This window comes from Gobio gobio (assembly GCF_949357685.1).
Source record: "Gobio gobio genome assembly, chromosome: 3".
NCBI classification, from domain to species: Eukaryota; Metazoa; Chordata; class Actinopteri; order Cypriniformes; family Gobionidae; genus Gobio; species Gobio gobio.
In genome coordinates, this window is record NC_137099.1 from 21216252 (window position 1) to 21231486 (window position 15235).

General features: G+C 36.7%; 2 protein-coding genes across 2 annotated transcripts; one reads left to right on the forward strand and one right to left on the reverse strand.

Moving 5' to 3' along the window:
* The first annotated feature begins 488 nt into the window (after nucleotides 1-488).
* ankrd37 (ankyrin repeat domain 37) lies at nucleotides 489-3997 on the forward strand. The gene is made up of 4 exons (XM_079812506.1): nucleotides 489-682; nucleotides 897-1052; nucleotides 1156-1247; nucleotides 2117-3997. The coding sequence occupies exons 1-4, from the start codon at nucleotides 659-661 to the stop codon at nucleotides 2337-2339; spliced, it is 495 nt and encodes a 164-aa protein (XP_079668632.1). The 5' UTR covers nucleotides 489-658; the 3' UTR covers nucleotides 2340-3997.
* A 673-nt stretch (nucleotides 3998-4670) lies between these two features.
* On the reverse strand, nucleotides 4671-13400 carry ufsp2 (ufm1-specific peptidase 2). Its single transcript, XM_079812507.1, has 12 exons — nucleotides 13309-13400; nucleotides 13014-13092; nucleotides 12507-12690; nucleotides 12363-12423; nucleotides 11842-11996; nucleotides 11519-11711; nucleotides 10404-10550; nucleotides 9174-9338; nucleotides 8755-8879; nucleotides 8274-8350; nucleotides 7857-7981; nucleotides 4671-5146 (listed from the first exon to the last, which is right to left on the reverse strand). Exons 1-12 carry the CDS (start codon nucleotides 13309-13311, stop codon nucleotides 5060-5062), a joined length of 1401 nt encoding a protein of 466 aa, XP_079668633.1. The 5' UTR covers nucleotides 13312-13400; the 3' UTR covers nucleotides 4671-5059.
* Nucleotides 13401-15235: the final 1835 nt, after the last annotated feature.

Sequence of the window (15235 nt, forward strand, 5' to 3'; positions counted from 1 at the left end):
TTTGTTCAACCTCATTTGTGATGGAATGTGTTGTAATTCTGCAGCAAAGAAAAGAGTGTTAATTTGGGAAAGCATCAGAAGCCAAATACACTCTGGGTCAAAAATGCTGGGTCAAAAACAAGTTGGGTTGAAAATGGACAAATCAGTTGGGTTAAATGTTTGCCCAACCTGCTGGGTAGTTTTATTTAACTCAACTATTGTTTAAAAATTACTGTATTGCTTGCTTAAAATAGGCAAACATTTAACCCAACTGCTAGGTTTGTCTATTTTCAACCCAACTTGGGTTAAAAAAACAGCATTTTTTTTACAGTGTAACCATCGAATAAAAGAAGAAGAAGAAAAAAATCTGCTTCTTAAAGCAGAGTGTCTCAGAGTACGTGTGAATTGATGGACAAAGTGCCTACGTGTGGAACTGCACACAGCTTGTTCGAGAGCGGTAGGCGGACTGATGCATGGTCACGTGACAATGATTGCCCATTCCCGATTCTGATTGGTCAGCATCAAAGAACCATGTGGTGTAAATAGCGTTTACACTTCTGCTTTTCTTTAATATTGTGCATGCATGTGTGCTTGTTTGATTGCAGAATCAGCAGCGGGAGAGCTCTGTCACGCCCAGCGAAACGGCATAATTCTGTGTTGAACTATCCAGACATCAGCTATGTTTTTGCTAGAGACAGAGTCGGTAAGTTAATTTAATAAAAATGATAATAATAATAAAAACTATTATGAGTATAAAAAGAAAGTGCTATGTTTAAAGTCGTTAAAAAGTGCTTTAAGATATTAACGCAAGTTATTCTTTTTGTCAAAATCATTTCATAGCGCGCTTTAAAACTCCTTGAAAATATTATAGCTGTCTTGGTTCAAAAATGGGTTCTGTTTCATTGAATATCCTTCAGCTGGACTGCACGGGAAATCTTTTTGAGAGCGGATTTGCTGTGAATGGTTTGAATGGTCCCGGACACGGACAGTCTCCGGCGCATCTCGCGGCATGTGGAGGTCAGGCTTTCTGCTTGCTTTGGCTGCTGCAGACCGGTGCTGATGCAAACCAGCAGGTACGTCGCCAATAAAACGTAAAATAAATAAATAAAACACCTTAACCCAGCGGTAGTTACTTGGGTTTATGTTGTTGATCATGCCATTCTTCTGTTCTTTAAGGACGCAAGTGGAGAGACACCCTTTCATAAAGCAGCCAGAGCGGGCAGTTTGGAGTGCATCAGTGTGCTGATGGCAAGCGATGCACATTTCGAGTAAGTATATATTTTCTGCTTCCTGCGTTTGTTTGACAGAGAGAAACTGCTAAATATCCACAGTATTTGCATATTTACAGATTAATAGTGTCGTTCTTGTTACTCGGTACATTAATGTAGTCATAGTAGTTGGAATTGGAAATCATAGTATCAGTCTATGCATAGGGATGAACTTTTAACCTTTTTTCTTGAGAATATTGTTTTAATTGCTTACGAGCTTATGGATTCTGTGACGTTTTATGGTAAGCCTATTAGTCGTTTTTTCACTTTTAAATATTTCAACCTATTAGATGCAATTACATGCCTTTATTTGATTAAAAATAACTATTGTGAAATATTATTATAATTTAAAAGTTTTATATTTAAAATTCCTGTGATGGCAGAGCTGAATTATTCCAGTCTATCAATGTTGAAAACAATTTTTGTGGAAATCGTTAGACATTTGCAGACTCTGATGAATAGAAATATTCAAATTTTAAATCATTTTTTAAAGTGTAAAAGTCTTTACTGTCGCATTTTATTCAATTCAATGCGTCCTTGCTGAATAAAAATATAAATTATAAATGTATTAAAAAAAACTCAATCCCTCACTGAAAAATGACTACGTTTCTTTTTCCTGTTGTTACCATTGTTCATATAATCAAGCCACGTCCCAGTTAAAGTGTTTGAGATTGTCCCCGTGCTTATCTTAAAGTCTGGTAAAACATTATAGACGTACACAGGCGTATTGATTTAAAAAAAATTCAAAAGAGCTCAAACATAACAGGAATGCCCCGTTATTGACCTGTTAATGCAAATGCCATCTTCAAAAACTACAATATTATGAATATGAACACTTCTCCAATTATTATTATTTTCCTTCTGTTCAGCATTTGCAACAAAGCTGGACAGACCGCTGAAGATATTGCATGGTCTTGTGGGTTCGAGGAATGCGGGAGGTTTTTAAACATGCATCGCAGAACACGGGACATGAGGAACGCTTCATCATCACCTCTCGCTGAACGCCATGTGCTGAGCAGCACTCTCGCAGGACAGAAGAGAGGCCGCGCCAGCTCCAGTGCTCAAGACGGGAAGAAAGCACGGGACTGGTGATCAATGCTCTCATAAAGAGAGACAATTTAAAGTATCATAGGCTGTTTAACCATTACTGGAGTGAATGGTAAACAGATGATGTTTCAGGACATTTGGTATTGAGCCTGAAGATAAATTGACCCTGTTCTGGGGGGGTCAGTGATTTGGGTTCTTAAGTTCAAGCGGGATCACTGACACTGTAGATCTGCTCGGAGTGGACATTATACCTGCCAACACAGGGCAGATGGCGTTCAAGGCAAAAGCAGAGAATTTCCCTTAAAGGTGGAGATTGCAACTTCTGGGTTTCTCTCTGGAAAAAGTGCAATATTTAACTTGGATCACATACGTCTTGTGAATCAATCGTATGAAATGCCTTCAGGGTTTTATATCAGTCAGTCGGGGACAGTGGAAATGAGTGGATATAAATGAGCAAAACAGAAGACATCTGACTTGCTGTCAAACTTGGCTAATCCAGGGTACCTGCAGGTTTCACCAAGTCAAATTTAAGACATTTTTAAGACCATTATAATTATAAATTACATTTAAGACCTGTATCACGCAATAAAAAAACCTACAAAGGAAATGCTGTCTTGCAAAGCAAATTTATTCAAATTGATCAAAGTATTAGTAAACTTGCACTTCCTCATAGTTCAATCCCACCAGGATTTCACATATGTGTGTGTATATATAGAATTTAAGACTTTTTAAGGCCTAACATTTTTATTTTGAAATGTAAGACTTTTAAAAGACCCAGCAGGAACCCTATAATCAAGACATTCTTCATAAGGCTTGATTAGTTGTATGTGACATTTTTGGACTGAATAAACAACTAAGTTAAAACATACTTTATGCTGTGGCAAATATTAGAGGTGCAGTGTGTAGTATTTATGAGGATCTATTGACAGAAATGCAATTTAATATACATTGAGTGGTGTATAAAGACCTTACATAATGAGCCATTTCTATCTACATTCACCACGGGTCCCCTTACAGTGAAATCGCCATTTTGCTCCTTCATGTTTACATGTCTACGGAGTGCTAGTCACTCTCTGACGACAGCATTTTTGCCCTGTGTCGGCCACCATAGCTTCTCCATGTGCTTCGAAAGGGAGGGGTGAGCAGTGGGTGATTGCAATTCACAACCTCACTGCTAGATGGTGCTAAAATTTACAGACTACACCTTTAAAGTCATCATCAAATCAAAATTGACCCTATTTACTTTGTTAGCACACATTACTGGTCTTAGGGTGAACAATTAATCTGTGCAAGTTAATAAGCAGAAAAAAATAGTTTGTCGTGGTAATCTTTAATCAATATCTGAAAAGTTACTTCCGGTCTGGAATGGCGTTCCTTTTTCGTTGACGGCTTGACGTGAAAAAGCTTAACCACTCCCCACCAACCATCAGTCTACTATGAGCGAGAGTTGGAGAGGAGGTGTGCTAAAGTAAAAAACCCTGGCCTCTATTCAATATTCCGTTTCACTTGGAAGTACGTCACAGCACTGAAATAAAATCAGTTGCAACTTCCTGTTCACTGGGACTTTAAAGGAATGTTGGACATCTTTTAGCTGCTGTTCCTTTTATTGAATTGCAATTTGCAGCAAGCCTTATCTTGATGGTTCAAAGATATCTTGTGAATGTGATGTATGATGTACTAATAAACTTTTGTAGTCAAGTACATTGTCATTGCAGGGTTTTTTATGTTTTTTACAATCGCTAGGACCCATTTGTCTAAACTCTTCACACAGTGAGCACAACAGCAGTGTATGTGGGCTAAACTGTTAATTATTTTCCATTCTGTGACCCAAAATAATTCAATGACTACTTTCAAATTTTTTTTTCTCACTTAAGACTCAACCACAGCCAAAACGCTGTACCTACAGGCAATTTTCATGTTTAAACACTAACACAAAACATAATGCAAAACTGAATAAGACATCAATTTGCTACATTTTTCTACAGTACTACCATATTGAAATGTATTACAACTGTTAATATATATATATATATATATATATATATATATATATATATATATATATATAATCACATCACAAAACAATTAGATGTAGCTGAACATCTACACAGGTGTCAGTCTTTCAGTTTCATTACCATTTATACAAAATGGGGCAACTTAAGAATAACTTTGTGAGGTAATGAAAACATGGAACATGAATTCAAAACAGTAGAGAGATGCAGTTCTTGTTCTGTAAAGAAACGCTACAAAAGTAAACTATAATGCCAGCTGTTAGTGTTTTTTAGGTCATTGGTTTATGAGTGACAAAGTGTGTTTGTTGGGTGACAACCTTTGCTAGTGTTATGGAACACTGAGATTATTTGAGACATATGTTTTGGTAGTTTTAGTGCATTTTAGATGTGAAATGAACTGCTGTGCCAAGCTGGAAGTTGGTAAAGAGAACTGTGTAAAGAGTTGACAAAGAGAACTACTGAAGAATTGAGAAATGTGACCTAGTGATTGTAAAAAAACAACTACAAAAAAACCTGTAATATCTGAATGAAAATCACATGAGACTGAAATCATTGTAACCTTTAGCATGACTGAAATCGGATGTTAAAATAGGCATGAACGTTTAAAACATTGTAAGAAGGACAATGGGTAATAAATGATAAATCACTGTTTACTGTGGAATATAGCTTTGTCCTCATTAAAAACAATGAGACTTCCTGTGAATCCATGGACTCGCAGGAGGAGTACGAGTGAATAAGTGTCATGCACGTGACTCAGATGGTCTTCGGTCTCTGGGGAAGGCAGAGGTTGTAATAGGCATTTTGATCCCAGAACTCTGGCCCCTTCCATCCACACCAGCCCTGAAGAAAACACACAAATTATTAACAAATGACCTACTTAAAAAAAACACTGAGCTATCTATTCCCAAATGATACAACCCATAATACACTAACGTTGGGGCCAATATAAATAGGATATTAGGGAAATTGTAGGTCCAACTAAATCTGGCAGGTCATATTTGACTTACATTACTTGAACTTTAGACACCATTAAAAGGTCCCATGGCATGGAAATTTCATTTTATGAGTTTTTTTAACATTAATATGAGTTCCCCTAGCCTGTATATGGTTCCCAAGTGGCTAGAAATTTTGATGGGTGTAAACCGAGTACTGGGTGTCCTGCTCTGCCTTTGAGAAAATGACAGCTCAGACAAGCCGATCTGCAATCTTGCCTGTTATGTCATCATACCAGGAAAGGTTACCTCCCCTTCCTCTGCTTTGCCCGCCCAGAGCATTCGGAGAAAATGGATTCAGTTTATGTCAGCACAGGCTTTACAAACAGACTTTACGATATGGATTCGACAGCACCGCGACAAACAGTGAGTAACAGTGTTCATTAATGCCTGATCTGTGATCAGTGATTTCTGATGTGTAGCTAGACATGTGCCGGTAAACGGTAATACGATATACCGCAATAATGAACATGCACAATATTGTTACCGTGGGCACTTCAAAATACCGTGAATAATTATTTCTTACATATTATTCAGATTTTTAGAATGCATTTTAAGAATACTTTACCCATCAACCGTTTAAAATGAACAATACTTCAAAGAGGAACTCGCACTGATGTAAACAAAACCCAACGTGCATGAACAGAGCACATGGCGGAATGCGTGAAGGAGACGCGCTGAAGTGCACATTCACTTTCTGACAGCAGAGGGCGCTGACGGAACAGCAGAAATGCAGCCGTTTCCCCGGTAACCCTCATAAACAAAAAGTTTTCTGTATTCGCCACGGTGCTCATCACACGACCAACTTGATACTTAAAGACTTAAGGCTATTCATTTTCAAACTTAAACATTTTATATTTTAACCTGGACTAAATTACATGCCCTAGATATTGTTTGAATGTGTTCTGATTGTTATTCAGTCACACACACTTTACAATAAGGCTCCATTATTTAACATTAGTTCATTCATTAACAAACTGACAATGAAAAATACTTCTAAAACATGTATTAATCTTAGTTAAATGTAAATTTCAGCATTTAATAACACATTATTAATATCAAAAGTTGTAACTGTATTATTTAATGGACCTGAGCTAACACTAACAGTTGCTTTTTTAACTAACATTATCAAAGAATAATAACTGTAAAAATGTAGTTATTCGCTCTTTGTTGATGTTAATGCATTAATTAGTGAGACTTTATTGTTCTTTTAAATATTTGTTTACTTTATACATTTGTGTGTATTGCTTTATTGTATTTAAATGTTTGGTTATTTTTGTTATAAGAAAGTTATTAAACCTGTTATAGTATGATAACACTTTTTTTACAACAAATTTCAATACCGTGATAATACCGCATACCGTGATAAAAGCTTCAGCAATTAATCGCAACATAAAAATTTGATACCGGCACATGCCTATGTGTAGCTAATCATTCAAGTTCACTCAGACTTTCTTTCTAAATCGTTTAATGATCGCCGTCTTGATGCCCTAAGCGTAATGCATCAGTGAATCAAGCCAGTGACTAAAACGATCGTTTCTGTTAGTAGCATGAAACAAATCTGTTTTTCAAGTGATTAAACTACAGAGAGCGATCAAAGAACACTCTTTATAATGTCCGAAGCTGTCAATCACACGTCGCGAGTGTATCTGCACACTTGCCCAAACTGCCGTTATAATGAATGATGCTGTTATGCTGCACAAAGCTCTTACTGTATTCATATCGATGTCGTGTTTGCTGTTAGTTGTGGTGAAAGCATTTTGAGAGAGAAAACGCGTTGCAATGACGAGATCACTGCATTCACACGATCAACAGACTGTCTGTGGAGCCGTTCATGTGATGAGAAAAGATCTAAAAATAATGCTATAATCCACACTTTGACGATTCGTTCATCTCGACGGCTGTTATGGTACATTACATGTGTTACAAAGTCCGTAGAATAAGGTGGAAGAAGTGGAGTTGACGTGACTGGGACTGTTTATTCAGAACTCTCAGATACAAACAAAATAAACTCGCGCTAACAGCACAGCACTCTCAACAACTCAGTACAATAAAACTTCCTCCAGCTCTCCGTGGTTCACGAGTGCCCAGTCAGTCTCTCTCTATCATGCAGTGCCTCTCTAAACCACGCCCCCTCCACAACATAATCTAACACTCATTTCAAATGCAAAGATGTCCGCCAATCACAACAGTGGGCGTTTTCACTGAAGTCTCACAGCAGACACGCCCATTGAAACAGGGCATTCAGCCAGAGGGGTAATAACAGTATAGAAAAAATGCCTTTTATTTCTAAATTATGACATTTTTTAATGTAAAAATTATACTAACAATATAAGTACACCTCAGGAAACATTATAAAATAATAGAAAAATGCCATGCCATGGGACCTTTAAACAGTTGCTATTACCTGAACAAGCAAGTGATGTTTTAAACCATGTTACACTTTAAATCCCATGTGTGTCTGAGAGTAATGAAAGAATGATTATTATTATTATTCTTTAAAAAGTAGTTTGTTATCATTAGGACAGAACAGAAAAAGTAGATGTTGTCAAATGTACCTTGTCAGTGATGGTTTGCAGGTCCTCTCCACCAGTATAGTGAGGGTCGAGGATAAGAAAGCGTATTTGTCCAGAGATCTCGCTCCACGCTACGCCTAGAATAGTGTGTGCAAGTACCCCCCCACCTGGTGAGAAAGAATTACCAAGCTTTTACAACTAAAAACAGCAGCATTGTTTTTACAATTTTATACATTTTAAAATCTTTTTTTTTTCCCTGTGATGGCAAAGCTGAATTTTCAGCATCATTACTCCAGTCTCCAGTCACATGATTCTTCAGAAATCATTCGAATATGCAGATTTGTTGCTCAAGAAACATTTCTTATTATTATCAATGTTGCTAGATCAGAAGTTGATTATGATAATATATTTTTTGGGGGGAAAAAACCTTGCTCCCATTCAAACACAATTTTAACACACCAATCATGATAGGAGTTCCTTCAGTCTGGAAATGGTTGGCCAGCTCTCTGCCCTTGGTCGCCAGCTCAGATCCCTGACTTTAACAGAAAGACAACCATTTTTACAATTCAAACCATTCAGAAACTTTTATTGTAAATATTGCATCAGCTTTAGTTGGAATACATCACATGACTTTTGCCTAGATTTTTGTCCTGATTTACAGTCTAGAGAAGTTGACGCTAGTTACCGAAAGTCAGAGCCAAACTTGGGCAGTAGGTGTTGCAGAAAATCGCATATTATGTGATGGATGGGCAAATATATGATGCCTAGTGTTTTAAAATTTGGTCAGATTTTAAAAGTTGTGTAGAGTATTCCAGGTTTTAACCAAAATGCATGGGTCTCTGTATCTAATTTTTCAGAAACTACCCCAACGGAACCAGGCCATTAAAAAGGAAAAAAGCATAATCACCCTTAATAATAAACATACAAAACCTCAGTCTACCTGACAAACAAGATCTTTGAGGTGACCCCCAGCAGCTGGTTAAGGACAGCTTGAACTTCAATGGAGCCGATCCACTGACGTGAACCCACAAAACGTGGCTCTTTATCCCCAACATCCACAAGAGCCTGACAAATCAACAAATATATAGATTATAAGAAGGGCTATAAGATATAAGACCGCATAACTTTAACACCATCCCATATAGCAGGGGTTCTCAACTCTAGCCCTCGAGGTCAACTTTCTGGCAGATTTTTGCTCCAACCCAAATCAAACCATCTGAATAAGCAAACCAAGGTCTCCAGGATTACAAGAAAGTTATAGGCAGGTGAGTTTGATCAAGGTTGGCACTAAACTGCAGGAAATTGGACCTCAAGGGCCTGAGTTGAGAAGCCCTGCCATACAGTGACAGTTTTGATTACCTGTTGGATTTGCGTGTGTGTAGGAACAGCTGTCTCCACATATCCTTGCTGCTGGAACCAGGAGCAGATAGTCTGAAGGGAACGATATGCACATCCCCAGCCATCATCGTCCACACGATCCTGCATGTAGTGATGATAAATGTACACACCCTGCACCAGATACAGCTAGAGAGACAGACAAGAAAAAAAATAATGTTAATTGTTAAACTTACTACTATTGGTATCAAGAGATTTGGCATATTAAACAATACTCATGAAAGACTAGGCAAAAAGTACCTGGATGATATACGGTGAGTCTGAAATTACATACTGGAGTAGGTACTAAATTTGAATTTGAATGTATTTCGCGACCATTAAAAAAGTATGTTCTATATAGCATGAATGTGTGTATGAATGTAATCCGGACGCACTACATCCGCCACGTTGCCATTTTCAAGTGACCTACCAGCATCATTCACTGCCATTCACAAATCCTCTCATGTGCCCTCATGGGATAGTAAAGCACTTAAGAATCTCGCCGGAAGTAGTAGGTCATACAGGGACTTTTCGCCTACTGTTTTTCGCATACTATATAGTATGAATTCCAATTTTGAAGTATACCTACACTGGACACTTTACTATCCCATGAGGCCATGGAAGAGGATTTGTGAATGGCGGTGAAGAAACTCAACTGGTAATTACTTTGTCAAAATAAGTACCTACTAAGAGAGAGTATGTAATTTCGGACGCAGCCATTTTCTTTGGTGTCATCAATCACATCAGTCTGACATGTCTAAAGTTACCATTTTTAAAGTGAACAAACCAAAAGTGCCTTTTTAAAATAAGTGCAGAGGGAAGAATCCGTGATTTACAGCTTAAATCTGTTTCTCACACAAAACTCTCATATGACTTCAGAAGGCTTGGAATAAAAAGTTTATTTTTCTCATTTATGATGCATACTGGTAGACTGGGTAAACCCAGCCCGATCAGCCGGTGATTTGATTTCGCCCTGCAGCTCAGGCTGGAAACCTGTACATCTTTTTATCCTGCTTCTGTTACAAATTTGCGTGAACCAATCACAAATCGGCCTATCCACCTGGTGCACTATTGGCGGGTTTAACACGATGACGGATAGAGAATCAAAGTCTTAAAAATTCTCCTTTTGTGTTCCACAGGTAAAACATTAGATAACAGGTTTGGGATGACACGAGGGTGAGAAAATGAATTTAATTTATGGGTGAACAGTCTCACCTTAGCATCCTCAATGTTGGGTGGGTTCAGGTGTATGTGGGGATTGCGGAGATAACCATCTTTATAGGCTGCATCAGGGAAATGAAAGGCATTGGCACGTCTCAGGTAAGGCCTGTCACTTGGCAACTCAAACTTCCTGTGCAGATCCTACATACAAAGGAAGCTGACTTGATTTAGAGAACACCCATGTGGATTACCAATAAATAGCAAGGCTTAGGATTGAGATGCCACAACTAAGAATAAAAAAAAATATATACTAAAAATGGTCTGCATGTACATTACTGTTCAAACGTTTGGGTCGAAATGACTTTTTTAATGGTTTTGAAAAAGTATCTTATGCTCACCAAGGCTGCATTTATTTGATCAAATATATAGTAAACATGGTAACATTGTGAAATTTTATTAGAGTTTAAAGTAACTAATACATATTTTTAAAATAGTGCTGTCAAATTGATTAATTGTGATTAAATCCAAATATAAATCCAAAATAAAAGTTTGGGTTTAGATAATATATGTAAATATTATATATATATATATATATATATATATATATATATATTAGGATACATTTGTTATATTTACATATAATATACATTATATATGCAGTATATACACATGCAAATATTTCTTAAATATATACATGAATGAGTGTGTATTCACATATACATCATAATTATACACAGTAGACACATATATTATGTAATAAACTTTTATTTTGGATGTGATTAATCGATTTGACAGCACATTTTGAAATGTAATTTATTCAGCTGAATCAACAGCCAATAGTCTTCATAGAAATCCAGTCTTCAGTCACATGATCCTTCAGAAATCATTCTAACATTTTGATTCGGTGCTCAAGAAATATTTCTTATGATCATCAATGACGAAAACAGTTGTGCTGCTTTATATTTTTGTGGAAACTGTGATACAATTTTTTTGTATCACATTATTATATTTCTGAATAGAAAGTTCAAAAGAACCAAAATGATTTGAAATAGAAATCTTTTGTAACAATGTAAAGGTGTTTATTGTTATATATTTTGATCAATTTAATGCAGCCTTGCTGAATAAAGTATTAAACATTTTAAATGGTAGTGAATCTGTGCATGTCTTGCCTCTCTGATAGCCTGTAACTGGCTGTCTGGCACTCCTGCTGGGTAGATTACAGTGGTGAGTCCAGCTGGTTCAGGCAGTTGAAAGTGAAATGGCTGTGGCAACAGAAAAGAGGAGCCCTTCCTGTGCCGCAGCACCACCTCTTCCATGTCTGTTAACTGCTTCCTTAAGGTCTCCACCAGTCCTGTACACACACTGAACAATCACACACACAAACAATCATTCTGCTGAACTTCACATCTAGATAATAGCATTAAAATCATTGCAATAAAAACACCACGTCCTTACAAACCTTACAGTTTTAAGACAGAAAAAATGCACTCACGATGCCAGGCTCTCATCAGTGGTCAAAGACAGAACACAGTCTAAGTGCAATGGCATCTTCACACAGTGCTGCTGTGTTCCCACTCGAATGAGACTAGGCGCTTCATTCCCAGCAGGGTCTGTGACCTCAAACAACAGCTTCATATTCACTACAGTCTAGAAAAAAAGAGTTTCTGTTAAAGTGACTGTTAACCGTCAGCACACTTCAAATAGTGCAGGGGTTTTCAAACCCCCAAGGGGTCCATGAAAAAGTTCAGAGAGAAATGTAAACAAAAATTAAATATGCAAATAAATTAACAAACAATATCAAAGATATTATTACATTTACAGCACTTGACATTACAGTTGTATTCTATTTTCTAAAGACTAGTCTGTAATCATGAGATGAATGACAGTTGCATTTTATGTTTCTCTTGCGTGTTATTTAAAAGGGCAAGGGGTTCCTCGTAAAGAGAATAGCATATTTAGGGATCCATGATATCAAAAAGTTTGAAAACCACTGATTTCATGAAAGGCACTCACAGGTCCAGATCTTTTTTTATCTTTCTTTTTTAATGTCTTCTTGCTGCCACCATCATCTGATCTGTGAAAAGCAACAAGGAAGTGTATTAGTTTGAGAAAAAAAAAACAAGAAAGTGTAAGCATTTACCAAAATAGATCACTTACTCTATATACTGCAGAATGTCTCCACATGCCGATGCTTCTGTCAAGCTTTCCATGCTTGACCGGAAACCAGTGTTGGGCCATATTAATATTGGACTGTTACAGACAGTGAAAACAATATTTTTTGATGATACTTTGGATCGGAGACCCTGAAAACTTTTGGATATGGTGCTTTGACTTTGTGAACCTGCAAAAAAGGAAAAGACGAAAGAAAAAAAGAAACACATAGACAATTTGTTCATATCCAGTGTAATGTTTAGATGCAATTCATAAAAGACAGCTAAAATTAAAAGTTTTATCTGATACAAAATCCACTTCCCTTTTATATTTATCTAGGTTGAGCACTACACCTTATCAGTCTAAGTTGTGGAAACACTGGTAACATTACTGTTGTATTTTTGTAACGCATTGATGTTTTTTTGTTTGTTTTTTATGTTGGTTGTGTTTTAAAAATTGGACCCTGAGTCTGTAATAAAGTTTGAATTTAATTGAATACAATTTGAGCCTTACCATTTGGATTGTCAAGCTGGCAAGCAAACTCCAAGATTCCTTTCACCCGAAAAATAATGGTGCACTCCTCTGGGATAACCTAAGGGATATACACCATTAACAACTTAAGATAGAAATAATTAAGTTCATAGGTCTTACTGTTATTTACAGTATACACTTTTTACTCTATGAAATATATGTTGACAATAGGCTAGTTAATACTATATTAACATGGTGTGCAAATAGCGTTTTACGGAATACAAGCGGTTTGTTTTCAACTACGGTTTGTTTAAAAATAAAAAATAAAGCATATTACCATAATTCCCTCGAACAAGGATCAAATTCAGCTGCTGTCACCAGGAGGCTGACATATTTGATGACGTATCATAACATGTCCACCTCTTCCTCGTACACTTGATGTCGTTTCACAGGGAACTGGGATCTCTTACTGCCCCCTGCTGACCTGAAAGTGACTGCTCAATGTGTAAACAATCAAACTTTTCTGTTTTAGAAGTGATTTTATGACTGTAATTGTTTGTCTCCAGTCCTGCTATTATATCATTTTGGAATGGTTAGGTTGATCTGGAAACTTGGAAACTTCCTCATAAATATCTAATCACAAATGAAATCAAAGAAATGTATCTTATTATTTATAAATCAAATCAAATCAAATCAAATCAAATCACTTTATTGTCACACAGCCATGTACACAAGTGCAACAGCAGGTGAAATTCTTGAAATTCTAAATATTACCCTTGTAATTATCTTGTAAACAGATTTATATGTGTTATTGATATAGCCTATTTTGTACATTTGCCTATGATAAATCTTATCATAAGGAATATTACTGAATTCATCTGCAACTTCTTTTTGCTAAATAATATCCATAAATGTAAATTTGTTTTATTGTATTGTGATGTCTTATTTTGTTGATTCAATGTACCCCTGACTGTATTTGTATTTCTTTAAAACCAATAAAAAAAGTGATTGTAATTGTGAATTGTAAGTAAAAATGTGTTCTTTCAAAACAAGTAATATTGCTTGAGATTTTAATTTTTAGCCTTTAACAGTAAAGAGAGATGGGGGAGAGAGAGGGAACATGGCAAAAACTTACAAATAAACAAACAGCATATTTAATAACAGAATATTGTTGATCAACTTTTTCACCAGAATAGATTCATTTAGAATAATAATACAATTAAAATATGAATATGTTAAGTAAACACTTGTATTTCCTCATTCTCCTTGGTTCTGTCTTCAAATTTCCCCTTTATCTGTTATGTTGTGTCTCCTCCTATCAGTAAGAAAACAATCATTATGTAAATAATGATCATCGTCAAAATGTAAACCATGTGACAATATTTATTGTGTTTCATCTAGTCTTACCTATACAGGATTCTGAACTGGTGGACTTTGTCTATACAATAAAGCATTGCTCTCAAGGGGTTTCCCTGAAAACCCCCTGAGACCGGAAGCTTTGTTGTTTTCTTTCAGCTGCAGTGAGATACTGTTAGTAAGGCTGATGTATTCCTTATGGAGCCTCTTTACTTCCTGTCGCAGTAGATTCCTCTCCGTCTGTACAGTGAGCAGACAAGACTCGAGCTCATCCAGCTCCTGCTGAACTCTCTGGGCTCTACTCTCAGCATCTTTTATGACCTGACTGTTGTGGTCCAGACTCTCTCTTAGAGTCTGGTTTTCCTGTTGCAGCTGAGTAACAATCTCCCTCTCTTTTGTAATTTCCGAATCCTGTTTCGTTCTTTGAGATTCGACTGGTTCTGTTAAGTTCTTTGCCCCCTCTTGGTGTACAACAACTGCTTCTCTCAGTTGCTGCTTCTCCTGACAGTGGTGTTCACAGCATTTGGTGACTCTCGCTAGATCTTCGGACTGAGGTCTGTTCTGCTTTAAGACCTCTGTAATTCTTTGCCTCATTTGCTGGTTTTTAATGAGAAGGTGCTTGTTCTTCGAGTCCAGGTCTTTGTTGATGTTTTTAAACTCTTTAAACCTCTTCACAAATATCTGCAGTTCTGTTTTGCATTCCTTGGAATACTTCTCCGTCTTTTTAAGCTTCTTCTTAACCTCTAGGTTTTCCTTCTCTAATTGTGTGCACTTTTCTAAATACACCTCAAATGGACATTGACGAGTTGGCTTAGCTGCAAGACTGTAATCATTCCAGCCTGCTTCGGGTTTCATGGCTTTATTTTCTTTCTTACTCAGGATTAAGTTGTCCTCTTCGAGAGGCACCA

What these genes read in the sequence shown, in the direction of transcription:
- ankrd37 (XM_079812506.1), top strand. Translation starts at nt 659, where the DNA reads ATGTTTTTGCTAGAGACAGAGTCG. An exon ending in GTGCTGATGCAAACCAGCAG is followed by an intron (nt 1,053 to 1,155) that starts GTACGTCGCCAA and finishes CTGTTCTTTAAG; the next exon opens with GACGCAAGTGGAGAGACACC. An exon ending in GCAAGCGATGCACATTTCGA is followed by an intron (nt 1,248 to 2,116) that starts GTAAGTATATAT and finishes CCTTCTGTTCAG; the next exon opens with CATTTGCAACAAAGCTGGAC.
- ufsp2 (XM_079812507.1), bottom strand. An exon ending in CCAGCTTGACAATCCAAATG is followed by an intron (nt 12,691 to 13,013) that starts GTAAGGCTCAAA and finishes CCTTTTTTGCAG; the next exon opens with GTTCACAAAGTCAAAGCACC. An exon ending in ACTGATGAGAGCCTGGCATC is followed by an intron (nt 11,712 to 11,841) that starts GTGAGTGCATTT and finishes GTGATTGTTCAG; the next exon opens with TGTGTGTACAGGACTGGTGG.